Source organism: Eumetopias jubatus, unplaced genomic scaffold (assembly GCF_037043125.1).
Source record: "Eumetopias jubatus isolate StellerSeaLion01/CBP00866 unplaced genomic scaffold, mEumJub1_p1.0 scaffold_10, whole genome shotgun sequence".
NCBI classification, from domain to species: Eukaryota; Metazoa; Chordata; class Mammalia; order Carnivora; family Otariidae; genus Eumetopias; species Eumetopias jubatus.
Genome location: NW_028274816.1, coordinates 28,456,678 through 28,473,891, shown reverse-complemented (window position 1 = coordinate 28,473,891; position 17,214 = coordinate 28,456,678). Strand labels below are relative to the sequence as shown.

General features: G+C 39.2%; 1 protein-coding gene across 1 annotated transcript in view; it reads left to right on the top strand.

The window, feature by feature from the left end:
• CFDP1 (chromatin remodeling protein CFDP1) overlaps positions 1 to 17,214 on the top strand; it is a 127,382-nt gene that overhangs the window by 3,624 nt on the left and 106,544 nt on the right. Inside the window, exons 2-4 of the mRNA XM_028096809.2 lie at positions 4,971 to 5,088; positions 6,574 to 6,790; positions 7,107 to 7,234. Of these exons, the coding sequence (XP_027952610.1) occupies positions 4,971 to 5,088; positions 6,574 to 6,790; positions 7,107 to 7,234 (463 nt within the window). The remainder of the gene's footprint in view (positions 1 to 4,970; positions 5,089 to 6,573; positions 6,791 to 7,106; positions 7,235 to 17,214) is intronic.

Below are 17,214 nucleotides of genomic sequence, written 5' to 3'. Positions count from 1 at the left end.
TCATTTGGTCGTGCTGTATTGTTCTTTTTATACATTGCTGGGACACCTGGGTGGCTTAGTCGATTAAGTGTCCAACTCTTGATTTCGGCTCAGGTCATGATCTCAGGGTTGTGAGATCCAGCCCCACATTGGGTTCCACGCTCAGCATGGAGTCTGCTTGAGATTCTTTCTGCCTCCCCCTTCTCCCTCCCCCTCTGCTCCTCCTACTGCTTACCCGCTCTCCCCCTTCAAAATAAATAATAAAATCTTTTTATACATTGCTGAATTTTGTTTGCTAGTATTTTGTTGAGAATTTTTGCATCTGTATATGAGGGATGTTGGTCTGTAGTTGTAATTGCCTTGTTTTGTTTTAGTATCAGATACTGCTAGCCTCATGACATGAGGAAACATTTCTCCAAGATGATTTTTATTCACCCTATATTTTGGTTTTATTAGATACTTTCTCAGATTTTCAGTGATTCTTAGTTGTTTGGCTCATGTTTAAGCATGGGGGACTAAAAAGGTGATTGGAAGCTCTGAGTCTTTGGATAAGATATGTTCATTTTGTTCTTTGTTATCTACAGGGACGTTATTTTGCTTCTTACTCTTTTTTTGTCAAAGTGACTGCATGGAATTTTATCATTTTGTGCATGTGTATAATATAAAATTTGCTTATCTCTTATCAATGGAACTGAGCATTTTTTACATCCTTGTCTGAACTGTCTGCAACATTTGCCTATTTTTATGGTGAAAAATAACCTTACATTACTACAAAAGTAGTGTGTGAGCTTTGTAGAAAATCAGAAAATTCAGACAGTTAAGCATCAAAAAATAGAATCATTGCATTCCCACCACCCATAGATTATCAGTATTAATCCTTTAGTGAATCCTTTAGTGAACTCTGATCTTTTTCTACACCCAGGTATAGGTGCTTGTATTTTAACCCCAACCTGAAATCATACTTTTCCATGTTACTTTGTGACCTGCTCTTTTCAGTGAACAATCTCTCTCTGTTCATTTCAGTAAACTTTGGACTCATATACAGACCTTACTCAGATTTTTCACTTGACCCAGAATAAACTATAGCTTGTTTATCCAAATCACCGTTAGGTTCAGGACTACCCATATCATCTAGGTGTCCCATCCTTTAAATTTGTTTTAATCTAGCATGCTCTGTAATGACATTGATTTGCTTAAGAGATCAGGCAGGTATGTCCTGCAGAATGTCTCACCTTCTGGATTTGTCTGACTGCTCCCTCTCGGTATTTTAGGTTGTTCCTTTGTCCTTTGAATTTTCTGTAATTCTGAAATTACTGGAATTCTGAGGTTCTGAAATTTCTGGAAGTTAGCTCTAAATGCTCGATGGGTTCAGATGAAAATATTTTTGGCTAGAATACCTTATAGATGACTGTGTGTTTCATAATGCATAACATCAAAAGACATGCAACCCCAGGTTGGTTCCCATAGTTGTGACTACTGGGTTCAGGGTATGAGAGTCTGATCCCTCTATTGTGTAATTTCTTCCCTTAGAACTGAAGTATTCTGTGTAATACTTAATGGTTAAAACTTCATTTTTTGAAAACATTACTTGATAATCCTTGCCTAAATTACTATCATTACAGTGTGAAAAGTGATATTTTTCTAATTCTGTGTTTTTTCTACATTTATTAGTTGATGTTCTTCTGTAAAGTATTGCTTTCCCTCATCAATTGGGAAAGGTTAAGTGTTTAATTCATTTTCTTTAATTACTAACTTTCAAAGTAGGGAGTAATTTTAATAGTAGCTTTAAGAAGTATAAATTATTTTTTTAAAGATTTTAAAATTATTTATTTGAGAGAGAGCACAAGCAGGGGGAGGGGCAGAGGGAAAGGGAGCAGCAGGTTCCCTGCTGAGCAGGGAGCCAGACAGGGGGCTCAGTCCCAGAACCCTGGGATCATGACCTGAGCCAAAGGCAGATGCTTAACTGATTAAGCCACCCCAGAGCCCCAGTACAAATTATTTTTTGTCTTTTTTAAAAAACGTCACAAAGGGCTTACAGATTTTTATTGATCTGATTACAGATTATTGTGTTTTAGTCTACTAACAGTTATTCCTTTTAATGCTCAAGTTACCGGTTTTGGCCACTAGGAGTTCTTTCAAGCTGGATCTTGTATCCTTTTAATGTGACCCTTTATACTTAAATAACTTCCTTGATTTCTGACACAGCAAGATGTCCCAGTTTCACCTTGTGCTTTCCTTCCCTCAGACCTGAAATTAGCTGGGAGCCCTTTTCATGATGAATCATATCAAGGTATATAATCTGGACTCTGAAGAGATGCTCATTGCTACCAAAGTGACATTGTTTCTGTGCCATTTCAGTGAACAGAACTAGAAAATATTTATCTTAAAAAGAGTTAGAGTTCGGGCGCCTGGGTGGCTCAGTTGGTTAAGTGACTGCCTTCGGCTCAGGTCATGATCCTGGAGTCCCGGGATCGAGTTCTGCATCGGGCTCCTTCTCCCTCTGACCCTCCCCCCTCTCATGTGCTCTCTCTCTCTCTCATTCTTGCTCTCTCAAATAAATAAATAAAATCTTAAAAAAAAAAGAGTTCATATTGATACTTTTTTTTTTAAAGATTTGATTTTTTAAGTAATCTTTACACCCAGCATGGGGCTTGAATTTACAACCCTGAGATCAAAAGTTGCATGCTCTACCTACTGAGCCAGCCAGGCACCCCTCATATTGATGTTTTTAGTTCAGTTTAAACATTTGAATTTTCATCTAATTTCTTTGATTTTATAATCGTGTGTCATTTCTCTTTGAAGATCTGGATCCCTGATGTGATTAACATAGTACTTACTTGCTTTAACCTGTTATATAAAGGAAATAGTTTCCCAAAATACCAGCATTGGGCACCTGGGTGGCTCAGTCGGTTAAGTCTGCCTTCAGTTCAGGTCATGATCTCAGGGTCCTGGGATCGAGTTCCACATCTGGCTCCCTGCTCAGTGTGGACCCTGCTTCTCCCTCTCCCCCCGCCATGTTCTCTTTCTCTCTCTCAAATAAATAAATAAAATTAAAAAGAAAAAACAAAACAAAATACGAACATTACTACACAGAATATTGAGTTGTTTTTTATTTCTTTTTTGTCTTTACAATGGGTCTTGTTAAGGATGTATAGTCAAAATACTGTTTCTGAAGTCCTTGGAATAAATCCTTTCTTTGTCAGTTTTGTTATTGTTTGGGTTTACAGTTATTTATTCAAACAAGTGTTTGTTTATTCAAACTGTTCTTAATTTAAGGGCTTTTCAAAATTCTTAGGGAAGATAAACAGGGAATTCTTGCTTCTACCCCTGACTATCCCACTCTGTTCTACCCTGACCCTTATAAGGCACCTATTTTCATTAGTATTTTGCTTATCCTTCCAGTGTTGCTTTTTGCAAATATAAGCAAATACAATGCAGCTATATGCCTACTTAGCTTGTAGGTTTGTGCTTTTTAAAAGTTTTTTTGCTGCCGTAATTTTACTGGGGTTTTAGGGGAAGCAAAATGACATTTGTGCCTTCAGACTGCCATCTTAGCCTGGAACTCAGTCCTTTGTTCAGGAAACACTTTGATTTATCACTTGGTTTGTGGTATTCAGCCTTGAATGTGTATTCTGTGTGTTTTCACATGACTGGCTCCTTCTCATCAACTTTGTTCTTTTTTTAAATCTCTGCCATCATATTTGTAGTTTTCAAGAGTTTTTAAAAAAATTTTTAAGTTTTTTGAAAAATGTTTAAGTCACTATTTAATTTAATTATAAAGGGTTTTGTTGGTTTTTTTTAAAATTCTATTTCCCCTGAATTCCTTTCTTGTTTTTCTGTCTTGCCTTTCATATTGGAGGCTTTCCTCAAGTGTTTGTGGCCCTTGGTTCATTGTGAGTGAAATATTTAGAAACTGGTTGGATATACAGGAATATTCAAAACAGTACTATTTGTAATAGCCCCAAACAGGAAACAACCTAAATGTTCATCAGCAGAATGGATGAATACAGTGTGGTACAGTCGTGCAATGAAACGCTATTTTGGAATGAGAGTGAATAAACTAGAGCTACAATGAGCAATATGTGTGACCAACAGAGAATGTTGAGTGAAAAAAGCCAGACACTTGAGAGTGTATTTTGGAGACTTCTGTTTGTTTAAGGGTCAAAAAGAGACAAACCTAATCTGTGGTATTCGGAGTCAGGATAGCTCTCGGATAGGGTGGTGGCTGATGCCTGGAACGGGGCATGAGGGGCCTTCTGGGATGTTGGTTCACGTTCTGGTTCTTGAGCCGGGCCTGGTTTTACAAATGTGTTCACTTTGTGTAATTTCATTGAGCTGTATGTTGTGTGTTCTTCAGTGTGTGTGTTACACTTTAAATAAAAGTCTACATGAAGTAAAAAAAGAAAAAACCTAGTTGAATCTCTATGTGGACAGGATTTATTGACTGGTACCCACAGAGTGTAGTTATCCTGGGCATCTGGGTAACACCCTCTTGTTGGGGACCCCTGAATGTTAGTGTCTGAAGATGGGAACTAGACATGTTTGTTCTTTCTGCTGTGTCTAACTGGAAGTCTTTATGTCTCTTTTTTGTCAAGGTCTCTTTTGATTACTTTTGAAAGATATCCAAGATACAGTGGGAACGTTAATTTCTTCTTTGAACAGTATAGTAGTAGAATTAGAATTTCTGTTCATTCATTCATCAGCACATACTTAACAAACAAGATCCACGTCCTCATGGTATGTAGAGCATAGCAGAAATTGCAAACATTAAATAGGTACATTTATAGAGGGAAATATGGACTGTCATGGAAGCCTAGAATAGGGTAGCTTAGCCTAGTCTTCAGAGATGGGGAGACTTCCCAAAGGAAATGATAATTTAGTTAGATGAAGAATAGAGGAAAGCACTAGACTTTATTTTTATTGAAAATGTCTTATCTTGATGTGAAAACCTTTATTCCTGTATGTCTGACTACTCTATTATGTGATTTCAGGTGGAGAGTATAGTGAAGATGATGTAAATGAATTAGTGAAGGAAGATGAAGTGGATGGTGAAGAGCAGACACAGAAAACCAAAGGGAAAAAAAGAAAGGCTCAGAGCATTCCGGCCAGGTGATGCTGCCCTCAGGGCCCTTAGAAGTCAGGGACTATTGTCACACTATCCAGATGGCTGGGATTGGTCTCATGAGTTCTTCCTACCAGGGTTTCCTACCTTTGTCTATTCAAGGGAAACATTTGGTGACATTTCAGGATTAAATTCTCAGTCTTGGGCAAGCTTTAAAAGTTTTTGAGCTTTAATTTAAAAAAAAATTTAATAGGTATCATGTACACTTGGTAAAAATTAAAAACTCATTTACTGCAAAAATGTGTACCTTTGATATCCCTTGTTGCTTTGCCTCAGAAGAACTGTGTTGCCAGAGATAGTTTGTGTGTGTATGTAGGTATATATTTCCTACTCTTTAAAAAAACAAACCAAAAACTCCCTCCAAAACAGAGTGGCATCCTCTGCTTATAGTTTCTCATTTTCTTTCACTTCTTGGAGATGTGTACCATGGCCGTACGTGTAACTATACCTTACCCTTTTCAGTGACTGCATAATGTTACATCATAGGGCTACATCTTGCATTATTTAAGTATTCCCTTATTGAGGGACATTGAGATTATACCTGTTTTTACTACAACAAACAAAACTGCAATGAATATTCTTTGTTATGGTTTTGTATACAGGTACGAGTATATCTGTAAATCAGATTTAGAGAAGTAGAATTGTTTGATACAGAGTTATCTGCAGTAAAAAAAAATTTCTGTAAATGTTAGCAAATTACCTTCCATAGACCTGGTACTGAATTACACTACCCCCCTCCCCCATTATGAAAATTCTGACAGGTTATTTAGCTCAGATAAGAAACGCTTCCATAGAAGTCTTTTACCTCTCCTTGATCGGTGTTTCTGTTTTTTTGGGCATTGAAGCAAAACAGGTTATAGTTTATAAAAAGGGAAAAAAGAATTTTAGGTATTAGAGGATTCACTTGAAGTCAAAATAGACTAAGAAACTATTTACTCTTTTAGGTCTTGGGCCCAGTACTTTTGTCCTTGAGTTTTTCTGTATTCCAACTTTCAAATTTTCAGAAAGTGGGGAAAAAACATGGGTTCCTTCCCTCCCCTCCCGCCGCCCCCCCCCCCCGAGAACTCTGGGTAGAAACAGTGCAAATAAATTTGAGGCTCTTCTTAATAGAACATGTTCTCCAATTGTAGTCCTTATTCTTAGAACACACTTTCTGGGCAGATTGATTCAGCGAGGTGATTTTGGGTGTTTTGGTGAAAATAGCTGGTCCTGACTTAGAAGTAGAACACTATATTTTGATTCTAGGTGTTTGGGGGAAATTGCTAACTGTAAGAGCTCCATTCTTGTTTTCTTCCACAAAATCTCAGCTCACCTCCCCTGCTTCTGCCTGGGTGGGTGTTAATCAGTAGTCCCCAGATTTTAAGGTTTTCTCAGGTTTGCAACATTGTGTTTGGAATTGAGGAAGGGATAGCTGAAGTCATTTTGCATTATCTGTCTTACTTCTCCTTTCTCTCGTGACCCTTGGTGATTAGGAAGAGAAAACAAGGTGGCCTCTCATTAGAAGCAGAGGAGGAGGATGCCAGCGAGGAGTCCGAGGGAAGTAGCAGTGAGCAGGAAGATGAAGCCGCCGAGCAGGAGGAAGGCACAGGGCCAGAGGATGCGAGGAAGAAGAAGGAGGATGAGTTGTGGGCCAGCTTCCTCAACGATGTAGGACCAAAACCCAAAGTGCCCCCAAGTACACATGTTAACGTGAGTTGATCGTCGAATGAGATGTAGGCTTCCCCGGAAATAGCCTAAGTTCCCCAGATAGACGTTTTCATTTCCAAAATGAGATTCGATGCTTTCGGCGGAAATCAAACTAGATGCCTTTTGATAATAACTCTTTCAAGTGAAAAGCAAAGCATTCCCTATGGTAGGAAAATAAGCCTTTCTAGTCAAATTTCTGATAGGTCTTTAATTGTTTAGAGATGAAACATTTAAGAATAGCTGTAAATAGAATGTTGGGATGGTTCTCTTAGGTTTCATCCTCATGTGAAACTGATTGCATTTCTTACCTATTTCATAGAGAGGAGAGAAGACTGAAGAGACAAGTTCAAGTAAATTGTTGGTCAGAGCAGAAGAGCTTGAGAAACCGAAAGAAGCTGAAAAAGTTAAAATCACTAAGGTGTTTGATTTTGCTGGTGAAGAAGTCAGGTAAGGTGACCTTCACAAACTTCAAAACTAGTTCTTTTGAAAATGAGCATCTTTCTAAATGGTGTGGGCCATCTGTCCTCATTCCATCCTATCATCATCATGTTTTGGAAGAGTTCTCTTTTTTACTCCAGGAAAACGGTGGCCCCGTGAATTATCAGGGAGCATGGGAGGAGAGGTCCTTTCACATACGGTGATGTAGTTGTGGGTATCATGAGTGTTTGGCTCAGTTCTCACTCTCATAAGCCAGATTCTGAGGACTTCAAGAGAATAAGAAAATGTAAGAGTTAAGTACCCAGTTCCGCTTATTGTCATGCTTTGTGACTTTGGCTGAGTCATTTCTCCCTTTATTACTTTTCTTACCTGTGAAGTCTGAGCCCCACGGAGGCCCCTGAAATCAGGTAAAAATTGAAAGTACTAGGAGAGAAATTTGGTTCCTATATTATTTCCTGACCTTAGTATTATTTTTAAAATTGATTCATAGGTTTGTTATCATTTTAAAAAAACAGTAAACACTTAATAACCTCCCGGCTGTTCTAGGTAAGAGCCATGTGTCTAGAATTTCCTCTTCTCCATTTATTTAAATTTTATTACTTGAAAACAGCAGATCTATAAATTGGAGCTAATTGGGAACAGGTAAGGTGCCAATCAATCAATAATTTTATAGGGAGTCACATTTATTTTCCTTGGCAGTAATTTTTTTTAAAGATTTTATTTATTTATGTACATTTGTGTTGGTTTTCTTTTTTTTTAGTAACACTTTTTTTTTTAAATAACACTCATCATAAACCCATCTCACAGAGATATTTTCGTGAGGATGGAAATAAAGATTTTAAAGCTGTTTCAGTAAGTTCAAGATTTTTACTTTTACTTTTATGCAAAATGAAGCCAGTGATACCATAGTTTCAAAGTTCTTCTTCAGTGCTTCATCAGTAACCAGTTCCAACAGTTTATCCTGTCAAGTTGTAATTAAGTTAGATTTCAGTGGAAACAAGGAATTCTGCATGCATGAATTTCCTGTGTGTGGATATTCTTTTGATATAAAATGGAGTTCAAAACATTCACTGAAACATGTTAATCTGTAGAGACTCTATTCCTCCAGGCTTCTAGCTTTCATTTTTACCCTGGTAATTTATTTGCTAGTGAAAAACACGTTGAATCAAAAAATACCAAAGATCAGACAAATAAGCCAAGTTTTACTAATTAGGACCTTTAAAATTGGAGACCCAACTGGTTCTTTTTTCTTTTAAGATTTTATTATTTATTTGACACAGAGAAAGCGAGAGAGGGAACACAAGCAGGGGGAGTGGGAGAGGGAGAAGCAGGCTTCCTGCCGAGCAGGGAGCCCAATGCGGGGCTCAATCCCAGGACCCTGGGATCATGACCTGAGCCAAAGGCAGACACTTAACCGACTGAGCCACCCAGGCACCCCATGGTTTTTTTCTTTTAAAGACACCGAGTTTATTCCAAAGCTCACCATTCTTTTTTTTTTTTTTTAAGATTTTATTTATTTATTTGACAGACACAGCAAGAGAGGGAACGCAAGCAGGGGGAGTGGGAGAGGGAGAAGCAAGCTTTCCCGCAGAGCAGGGAGCCCGATGCGGGGCTCGATCCCAGGACCTGGGATCATGACCTGAGCCAAAGGTAGATGCTTAACGACTGAGCCACCCAGGCACCCCTAAAGCTCATCATTCTTAACGGCATTTTTCCCTTGCATAACCATGGTACCTCAGCGTGCAATGTAACGTGCACATTTATGGTCAGCTTTCAGCTTATCACATAGAAAGTCATTGAAAAATGTAATGCATTAGTCTTACATAATTTACAGTTTTTACTACTGTACTAAGAACAGTGGGGTTGTTTGTTTTGGCAGCAAGATTTTTCTGGATAAGGAAGCAGTGTGTTAATTTTACGTTCTAGCACCAGCTCCTTAATCTAATGTTTTCCTGTCTTGCACCTGTGCTGTTAGACTATACTCTTGCATACGCTTAAGCTTCAAATCACATTTGTTGACAATGTAATTCTAGTTTTTTTTTTACAGATCAGTGTCAGTTATGTTTGTCAGCCAGAAACTGATAAAAGAATCCTTCATATAACTGTCATGTTTAAATCACACATATATCATGATAATTTTTATGTTAGTAATAATCTGGCATTCTTCAAATTGCATTGAGAAAACATTTTGCTAATTTGATTATCGTTCTCACTCTCATAAGCCAGATTCTGAGGACTTCAAGCTGCGGAATCACTGGAACATTGCACTTGAATCATCTTCTTTGTCACAGATACACCAAGCTTTCCCAGCAGACATCTTTTATACACTCTTTTCCTAATATCTTGGCAGTAGTTTATTCTTTTTAGTTAGTAACCAAAAGTGCTTCTTTCTCAGAATACTAATGTTAATGTATGGAATTTTGTGTCTCTTTCTATTGGCTTTTTATTTATTTTTTATTTTTTTAAGATTTTATTTTATTTGATAGAGAGAGATACCAAGCACCAGCGGAGGGGGAGGGGCAGAGGGAGAGGGAAAAGCAGACTCCCCACTGAGCAGGGAGCCCAATGTACGGCTCGATCCCAGGACCCTGGGATCATGAGCGAGCCGAAGGCAGATGCTTAACAACTGAGCCACCCGGGTGCCCCTCTATTGGCTTTTTAGATCACTACTCTTTTCTTCAAAGAATTCTTTTGATTTTGAATTTCTTCATGTTTTGTATGTAAATGCCGTTGAACTTTTGATGAATTCGTTGCTTCATTAGCCAAAACATTTGCAAAGAACTCACTTAACTCACTATGGTTTTAGCACTGCATGATCAACAACCAAACTCTGTGTGAGGGCTCATGTAGTAAAAGCAGTTTGACCTCAGTTGGCCTTTGTTTCTTTGGAATCACTTCCATTATCATCATGTGGTTTGCTGCTACTGCTGCATTCAGAAAAAGATGTTTTCTTTACAGAAATATACAGTGAGCTCTTTTTTTAAAAAAAAAAGATTTATTTTTGAGAGAGAGAGAGAGAGGAGCATGAGTAGGGGCAGGGGGAGGGGCAGGGGGAGAGGGAAAAGCAGACTCCCCACTGAGCAGGGAGCCCCTCCCCACTGATGCAGGGCTCAGTCCCAGGACCCTGGGACCATGACCCGAGCCGAAGGCAGATGCTTAATGACTGAGCCAACCAGGCTCCCCCAGTGAGCTCGTTTTGCCATCAGTAAATTAGGATTAAGAAATAATACCAATTTTACTTTCTTAATTTTAAACTATAAATTTAAAAAGTCACACTTGGTTAACAGTTAATATGAATTTAAAAGGTCACACTTGGTTAACAATTAAAATGATTGTTAAAAATAATTTATAAAAATAAATGCTTACATTTTATCACATTTTTGGTTTTTTTTTTAAGATTTTATTTATTTATTCATGAGAGACAGAGAGAGAGGCAGAGGGAGAAGCAGGCTCCCAAGGAGCAGGGAGCCCGATGTGGGACTCGATCCCAGGACCCTGGGATCATGACCTGAGCCGAAGGCGGACGCTTAACCATCTGAGCCACCCAGGCGCCCACATTTTTGGGTTTTGATAAAATAACCCTAAAGTATCATATGCATTACCTCTCACCTTGCATGACTAATACATTAATGTCACATGTGACCAGCTTGCAAGTGTGACAGTACCCAAATCGGTCTGTTCTGGTTAATACAGTTAGTCCACCCATTGTGTCTTGACTATCGTGACATTGTCAAATGGCTAAACAAATTTCTAAATACTCACTTAACTTTTGTGTACCACCCATCTTGTTTTGGATGGATTTATTTATTTATTTATTTATTTTTAAAGATTTTATTTATTTATTTGAGAGAGAGAGAATGAGAGACAGAGAGCACGAGAGGGAAGAGGGTCAGAGGGAGAAGCAGACTCCCTGCTGAGCAGGGAGCCTGATGTGGGACTTGATCCCGGGACTCCAGGATTATGACCTGAGCTGAAGGCAGTTGCTTAACCAACTGAGCCACCCAGGCACCCTTGTAGCGTGTATTTTAAATAGCTCTAGATACGATTCTACTCAAATATTTTAAGTTATTCCAGCAATATTCTTTATATAGCTATATTTCTTGTGCAGTCCAACATCAAGTGCAAGATTACACTCTGCATTTAGTCTTTTTTAGTATTTTCTTGTTAAGTTCCTTTTTTAAAGCCTTTCATTTAAAGTATTTCATGACACTGACATAAATACCGTTAACCCTTGAACAACACCAGTTTGAATTGCACAGGTCCACTTATACATAGATTTTTTTTCGATACGGTACAGTACCATAAATGTATTTTTCTTATAACTTTTTTTTTAAAGATTTTATTTATTTGAGGGAGAGAGAATGAGAGGGGGGAGGGCCAGAGGGAGAAGCAGACTCCTTGCTGAGCAGGGTGCCCGATGCGGGACTTGATCCCGGGACTCCGGATCATGACCTGAGCTGAGGGCATTCACTTAACCAACTGAGCCATCCAGGTGCCCTCTTATAACTTCCTTAATCACATTTCTTTTATATAGCTTACTTTATTATAAGAATATAGCATGTAGGGGCACCTGAGTGGCTCAGTCATTAAGCGTCTACCTTCGTCTCAGGTCATGATCCCAGGGTCCTGGGATGGAGCCCCGCATCAGGCTCCCTGTTCAGCGGAGAGCCTGCTTCTCCCTCTCCCACTCGCCCTGCTTGTGTTCCTTCTCTCGCTGTGTCTCTCTCTCTCAAATAAATAAAATGTTAAAAAATACATATATAGCATGTAGTACATAAAACATATTGACTGTGTTATCAGTAGTTAAGTTTTGGGAGAGTCAAAGTTACATGTGGATTTTTGACGGTGAGGTGGGTGGGTGGCAGTGCCCCTAACTGCTGCTTTTTCAAGGGTCAGCTGTATGTTTTTAAGAGTCCATTTGTTTTGTAGTTTGGAATTTTGCTTCAGATTAGTCACCTAGACAAATACGCTGTTGGTGATGTTTTGTCTTCCCCAGGACATCACATCGATAACAGTATTGGTGGTGATAAGTTAGACCACTTAGGCAATATCTGTCAGAATTCTCCATTGTAAAGACACCCATTTCCTTGATAATCAATCATTTTGGGGATCCATTAGTCAATTAGTAATGTTACTTTGCTGCCAGAAATCACACTGGAACTATTGAGTTGTCCAGTAGAGGGTAGCAGAACACCAACAGGAAGCCTTTAATAGTTTGGAGATCCTACAAAATAATGCAGAAAGTGTGTGATATGCCATTAGGAATATATATTTAAAAGTTTTTAGAAATCTTTCTTGGTTTGTATGACTTACCATGTGTCATAGGATATCCAAGAAAGATTTATTATAATTTTACCATCGGTCCGACATAGAGAGTAAGAAAAGCTGGTGAATAACTCTTATGAGAAATCATTAAATTTCCTGATCAAATAAATTTTGTGGAAGTATTAATATTTATATTAATGAGACAAATTTCCTATTTCATTTTATAAAGCAAACGGATGGTAATTTTAAGTACTGGATGGGTATTTGGGAGCCTGCTATTTCCGTCGTTTGCCAGAAGGGGGCAGCACCGTGTCTATTAAAAACAACAACAACCCAAAGACACATGCTCAGGGAAGCACTTTTTTCCCCCCTACAAATATACATATTCTCACACGTATATGTTTTATATTCAAAAGAAACACAAGCTTATTACTTTAAATAACATATATTACCGAGGTAAATAACATGATAAGCAAATGTTCTCTATAACTCCTTCCTCCTAAAGAAAATAAAACCCTGTTAATTGGCATGTTGGCAGGATTTTTTTTTTTTTAACTTAAATTGCTTATACTTAAAATTTAGGTGTTATAAGGAACCCTCACGTAGGAACTTGGGAGGCCTGAGTTTTAATTGAGAACCAGATGCAAACTTCATATATGGATTTGAGCGTATCTTTTAACCTATTGATGTCCTTATCTGCTTTTTCTTCTTGTATCAAGTTCAGAGCATTACTACATCTTTAAGAAATGTGAGAAAGAGCTAGTGATGACTGGGAAGAATTTGTAAGTATAAGCATAAGGTAGTGTTAGCACAAAGTTAGTCTTTTAGTTTTTTCTAATTATATTTTAATTGTTAAGCTTTGGATTTTTATCTTTTTGTTTTCTTCCCCCTTGAAAACTGTGTAGCTTGTTAACCTTTGGGAATGAGGAAAAATAGTGTGTTTTACTCTTCTCTATCACATAACCAGCTGAGCCAGTTAGCTCAGACTTTCCTGAGTGATTCACCTTTTGGAAAAGGCCAGTCATGGAAAGTTTCTGCCTAAATAAAGACTTTTCAGGAAGTTCTAAGTAAGTGAAATGAAGTTAAAATGACATTTCTGCTGATAACACTTGAGCTAACTATTGCTAATAGTGGGCCTTTCTTATCAAGTTCCCTCTTACATATTAGAAGTTGTCTATAATTGAACTGTTCTCCTCTTTGAAGATATTTTGAGAGCTGAATCTCTTCTTATTGCTTGTTAAAAGTGGAGTTCTTCCGGACATGCTATTAATGAAGAGTAAAAATCTGCTTATGTTACTTTGTATTGATTCCCAAAGTCCCTGAGAGAAATAACAGTTTATAGATGTCATTTCTTTCTGACTGTGGAGAGGACTTTGGCATTAAGAAGTTAGCAGAGGGTGCCTGGGTGGCTCAGTTGGTTAAGTGACTGCCTTCGGCTCAGGTCATGATCCCGGAGTCCCCGGGATCGAGTCCCACATTGGGCTCCCTGCTGAGCAGGGAGTATGCCTCTCCCTCTGACCCTACCCCGTCTTGGGCTCTCTCTCTCTTTCTCACTCTCTCTCTCTCTCAAATAAATAAATAAAATCTTTAAAAAAAAAAAAAAAAGAAGAAGTTAGCAGAGAAACTCCCATAGGCTGTACTTGTTTCATGCTTTCTTTGTGGTACTGTCATAACTTATCTCACGGATAGCTGTCCTGATGGGACTGTGAGCCCCGGAAGGGCAGAGACCATGCATATATTTTTATTTATAAGTTCCACATCTAACACAATGCTTGGATCTAGGGTGCTTTTCAGAAAACATTTACCAACTTGCTTTACGTGACTGCTGCAGGAGCTTTGTCAGTCCTATGGTAAAACAGGTAACCAAAACAAAACATGCTTTGCTTAAAGGCTTCTTTTACTTTCCTTATACTTTGAACGGCTTGATCTTCATCTTCTCTTTATCACGAACATTGTAACATTTTACAGTGATATTACAGTGGATCCTAAAACTTGCCACGTCAGATATTCTGTGGCTCTTTTCGTGAAATTTGTCAACCTTCTAGGAAATTTTCTTTTTTGTTGACAACTTCTTCCATATTTTCTCTTTTACTGAAATTCCTGTTAAGTAGATATAATAGTAACAAACCCAGAACCTCCGTAGCATAACACAGTACAGGTGACCCTTGAACAACACGGGTTTGAACTGCATGGGTCCACTTATATGTGGATTTTTTTGCAGTACTGTAGATGTATTTTCTCTTGTATGATTTTCTCAATATTTTTTCTTTTCCTTTTTTTAAAAGATTTTATTTATTTATTTGACAGAGAGAAAGGGAACCCAAGTAGACGGAGTGGGAGAGGGGAGAAGCAGGCTCTCCGCCGAGCAGGGAGCCTGATGTGGGGCTCGATCCCAGGACCCTGGGATCATGACCTGAGCCGAAGGCAGACGCTTAACGACTGAGCCACCCAGGCGCCCCTTGATATTTTTTTTTCTTTACCTGTATTGTAAGCATACAGTGTATAATACGTAGGCAAAATATGTATTATATCATTTGTTTATGTTATCTGTAACGTTTTCTGTCAACAGTAGGCTATTAGTAGTTAAGTTTTTGGGAAGTCAAAACTTAATATGCAGATTTTCAACTGTGTGGGGAGCTGGTGCCCCTAACCCCCACATTGTTCAAGGGTCAACTCTACATATTTATTTCTTACTGATGCAGTAGTCCTACACAGATTGGGTAGTGCTCCATCTTGTAACTCAGCCATCTGGAACACATAGCTTTTTTTTTTTTTTAAAGATTTTATTTATTTATTTGAGAGAGAATGAGAGATAGAGAGCACGAGAGGGAAGAGGGTCAGAGGGAAAAGCAGACTCCCCGCTGAGCAGGGAGCCCAATGTGGGACTCGATCCCAGGACTTCAGGATCATGACCTGAGCCGAAGGCAGTCACTTAACCAACTGAGCCACCCAGGCGCCCTGGAACACATAGCTTTTGAGGTTGTTGTGGCAAAGGAAGAGCAAATAAATAGATTTTCATTTAATACCCTGTTTTCAGAATGAGACTTCAGCCCTGCCCTGTGAGTTTGGAACTTTTTTTTTTTTAAGATTTTATTTATTCTTTTTTGAGAGAGAGACAGAGCACAAGCAGAGGGAGAGGAGAAGCAGACTCCCTGCTGAGCTGGGAGCCCGATGTGGGGCTCGATCCCAGGACCTAGAAATCATGACCTGAGCCGAAGGCAGACGCTTAACCATCTGAGCCACCCAGGCGCCCCAAAGTTTGGAACTTCTGTGGTTTTTATTTCTCCAAGGAGTAATGGGTTTTGCTGGGTTGGGTGGGGGACAGTAGCCTATGGTACAAGGTTGGAGAAGGGGATCTGGACCTAGTTGCTCCAGAGACAAACTTTCAACTGATTTTAGCCCTGTTCCTCTCCTCTCTCTTCAAAGGTTCCTGGTAACTCAATTTACTGAGCCTTTGTAGACTACCATAATATAGATTGGCTTGTTATTGGCCATTCCATGTGGCTACAGGCTTAGATCAGAGAAAACAAAAACCAAAGCCAATTTCTACTTGTCTGTTTACTTTCTACCTTCAGAAAACTTGATTGGCATCTTTTCTCTGTTATATCTCTTCTCCATATCCTTATGTAGTTTTGCCTTTGTAAATTTATTTACCACTGTTTAGTAGGGTTTTGGTAGGGAGTGGAGAATAAAGCCTGTGTTCAAACTGTCATTTCTAAATGCAGATGTCCATTTGTTTTTCGTGAGCTGTCTCAGATCTGTCCCAGATTGTACCCAGAGCAAGGAGATTTAAAGCACCTCGTTCTAATTCAGTACACTGGGACTCTGCATTAAGCTTTAGGTTTGGATGGGGTTTTATTTTGGTCATCTGTATAGCCGTGTAAGGAATTACTCCAGAGTTTTGTTGGCTTAAAACAATTGTATTCTTGTCGTTTCCCCTGGTTGGGGGTGGGTGGGTAACCGGGCTCCAGCAGCTCTTGCTCAGGGTCTCTTACGCAGTTGGAGTTAGTAGCTGGGTGTGGCGCCATCTCGAGGACTTCCTTGCGGCCATTGTCTTGGTCCTGGACTGGAACAGCCTCCTCAGGCGTCTTTCTCTGTGATCCTCCCAGGTGTTCTGTGTAGCATGGTGGATCCAGAGTAGCCAGGCTTCGGGTATGGTAACTTGAAGTTTTGAGGTTGTATTCTCGAGAGAGCGGCAGGTGAGAGCTCTGTCACCTTTTATCAGCTGGCCTCAGAAGTCCCACTGAACTCTGTGAATTGGCAACCACAAAGGCCCACCCAGTTTTAAGCAGGGGGTGACATATACCTCCCCTCTCACTGGGATGATGTCCAATTTGGAAGAGCATGTAGAATGGGTTGTGGCAACCATCTTTGGGAAGACCCTACTACAGGGTCCTCTCTAGCATTGCTACTTAATCTCTGCATAGTCTTGGAAAAGTAACCTAGCCCCTTAGATTTCTGATTTCTTGTTCATGAAACGTAAATATATCAGCCGTTGCTACAGAAATGCTATGTGACAAGCCATTCCAAACCTCAGTGGTATACAACAGTAAGCATTTGTTTGTTCCCGTGTGTTTCTGGGTGTCGGGGGTTCAGCCAGTCTGGGTTTGGCTCCAAGCTGCTTGCTGGATTCAGATCTTCAGCGTGTGTCCTTCAGCCATCTTGGACTAGCTGGTACTTGAGGCGTATTCTTCTTATGGGGCTAAGAGGAGGAACTCAAGGGG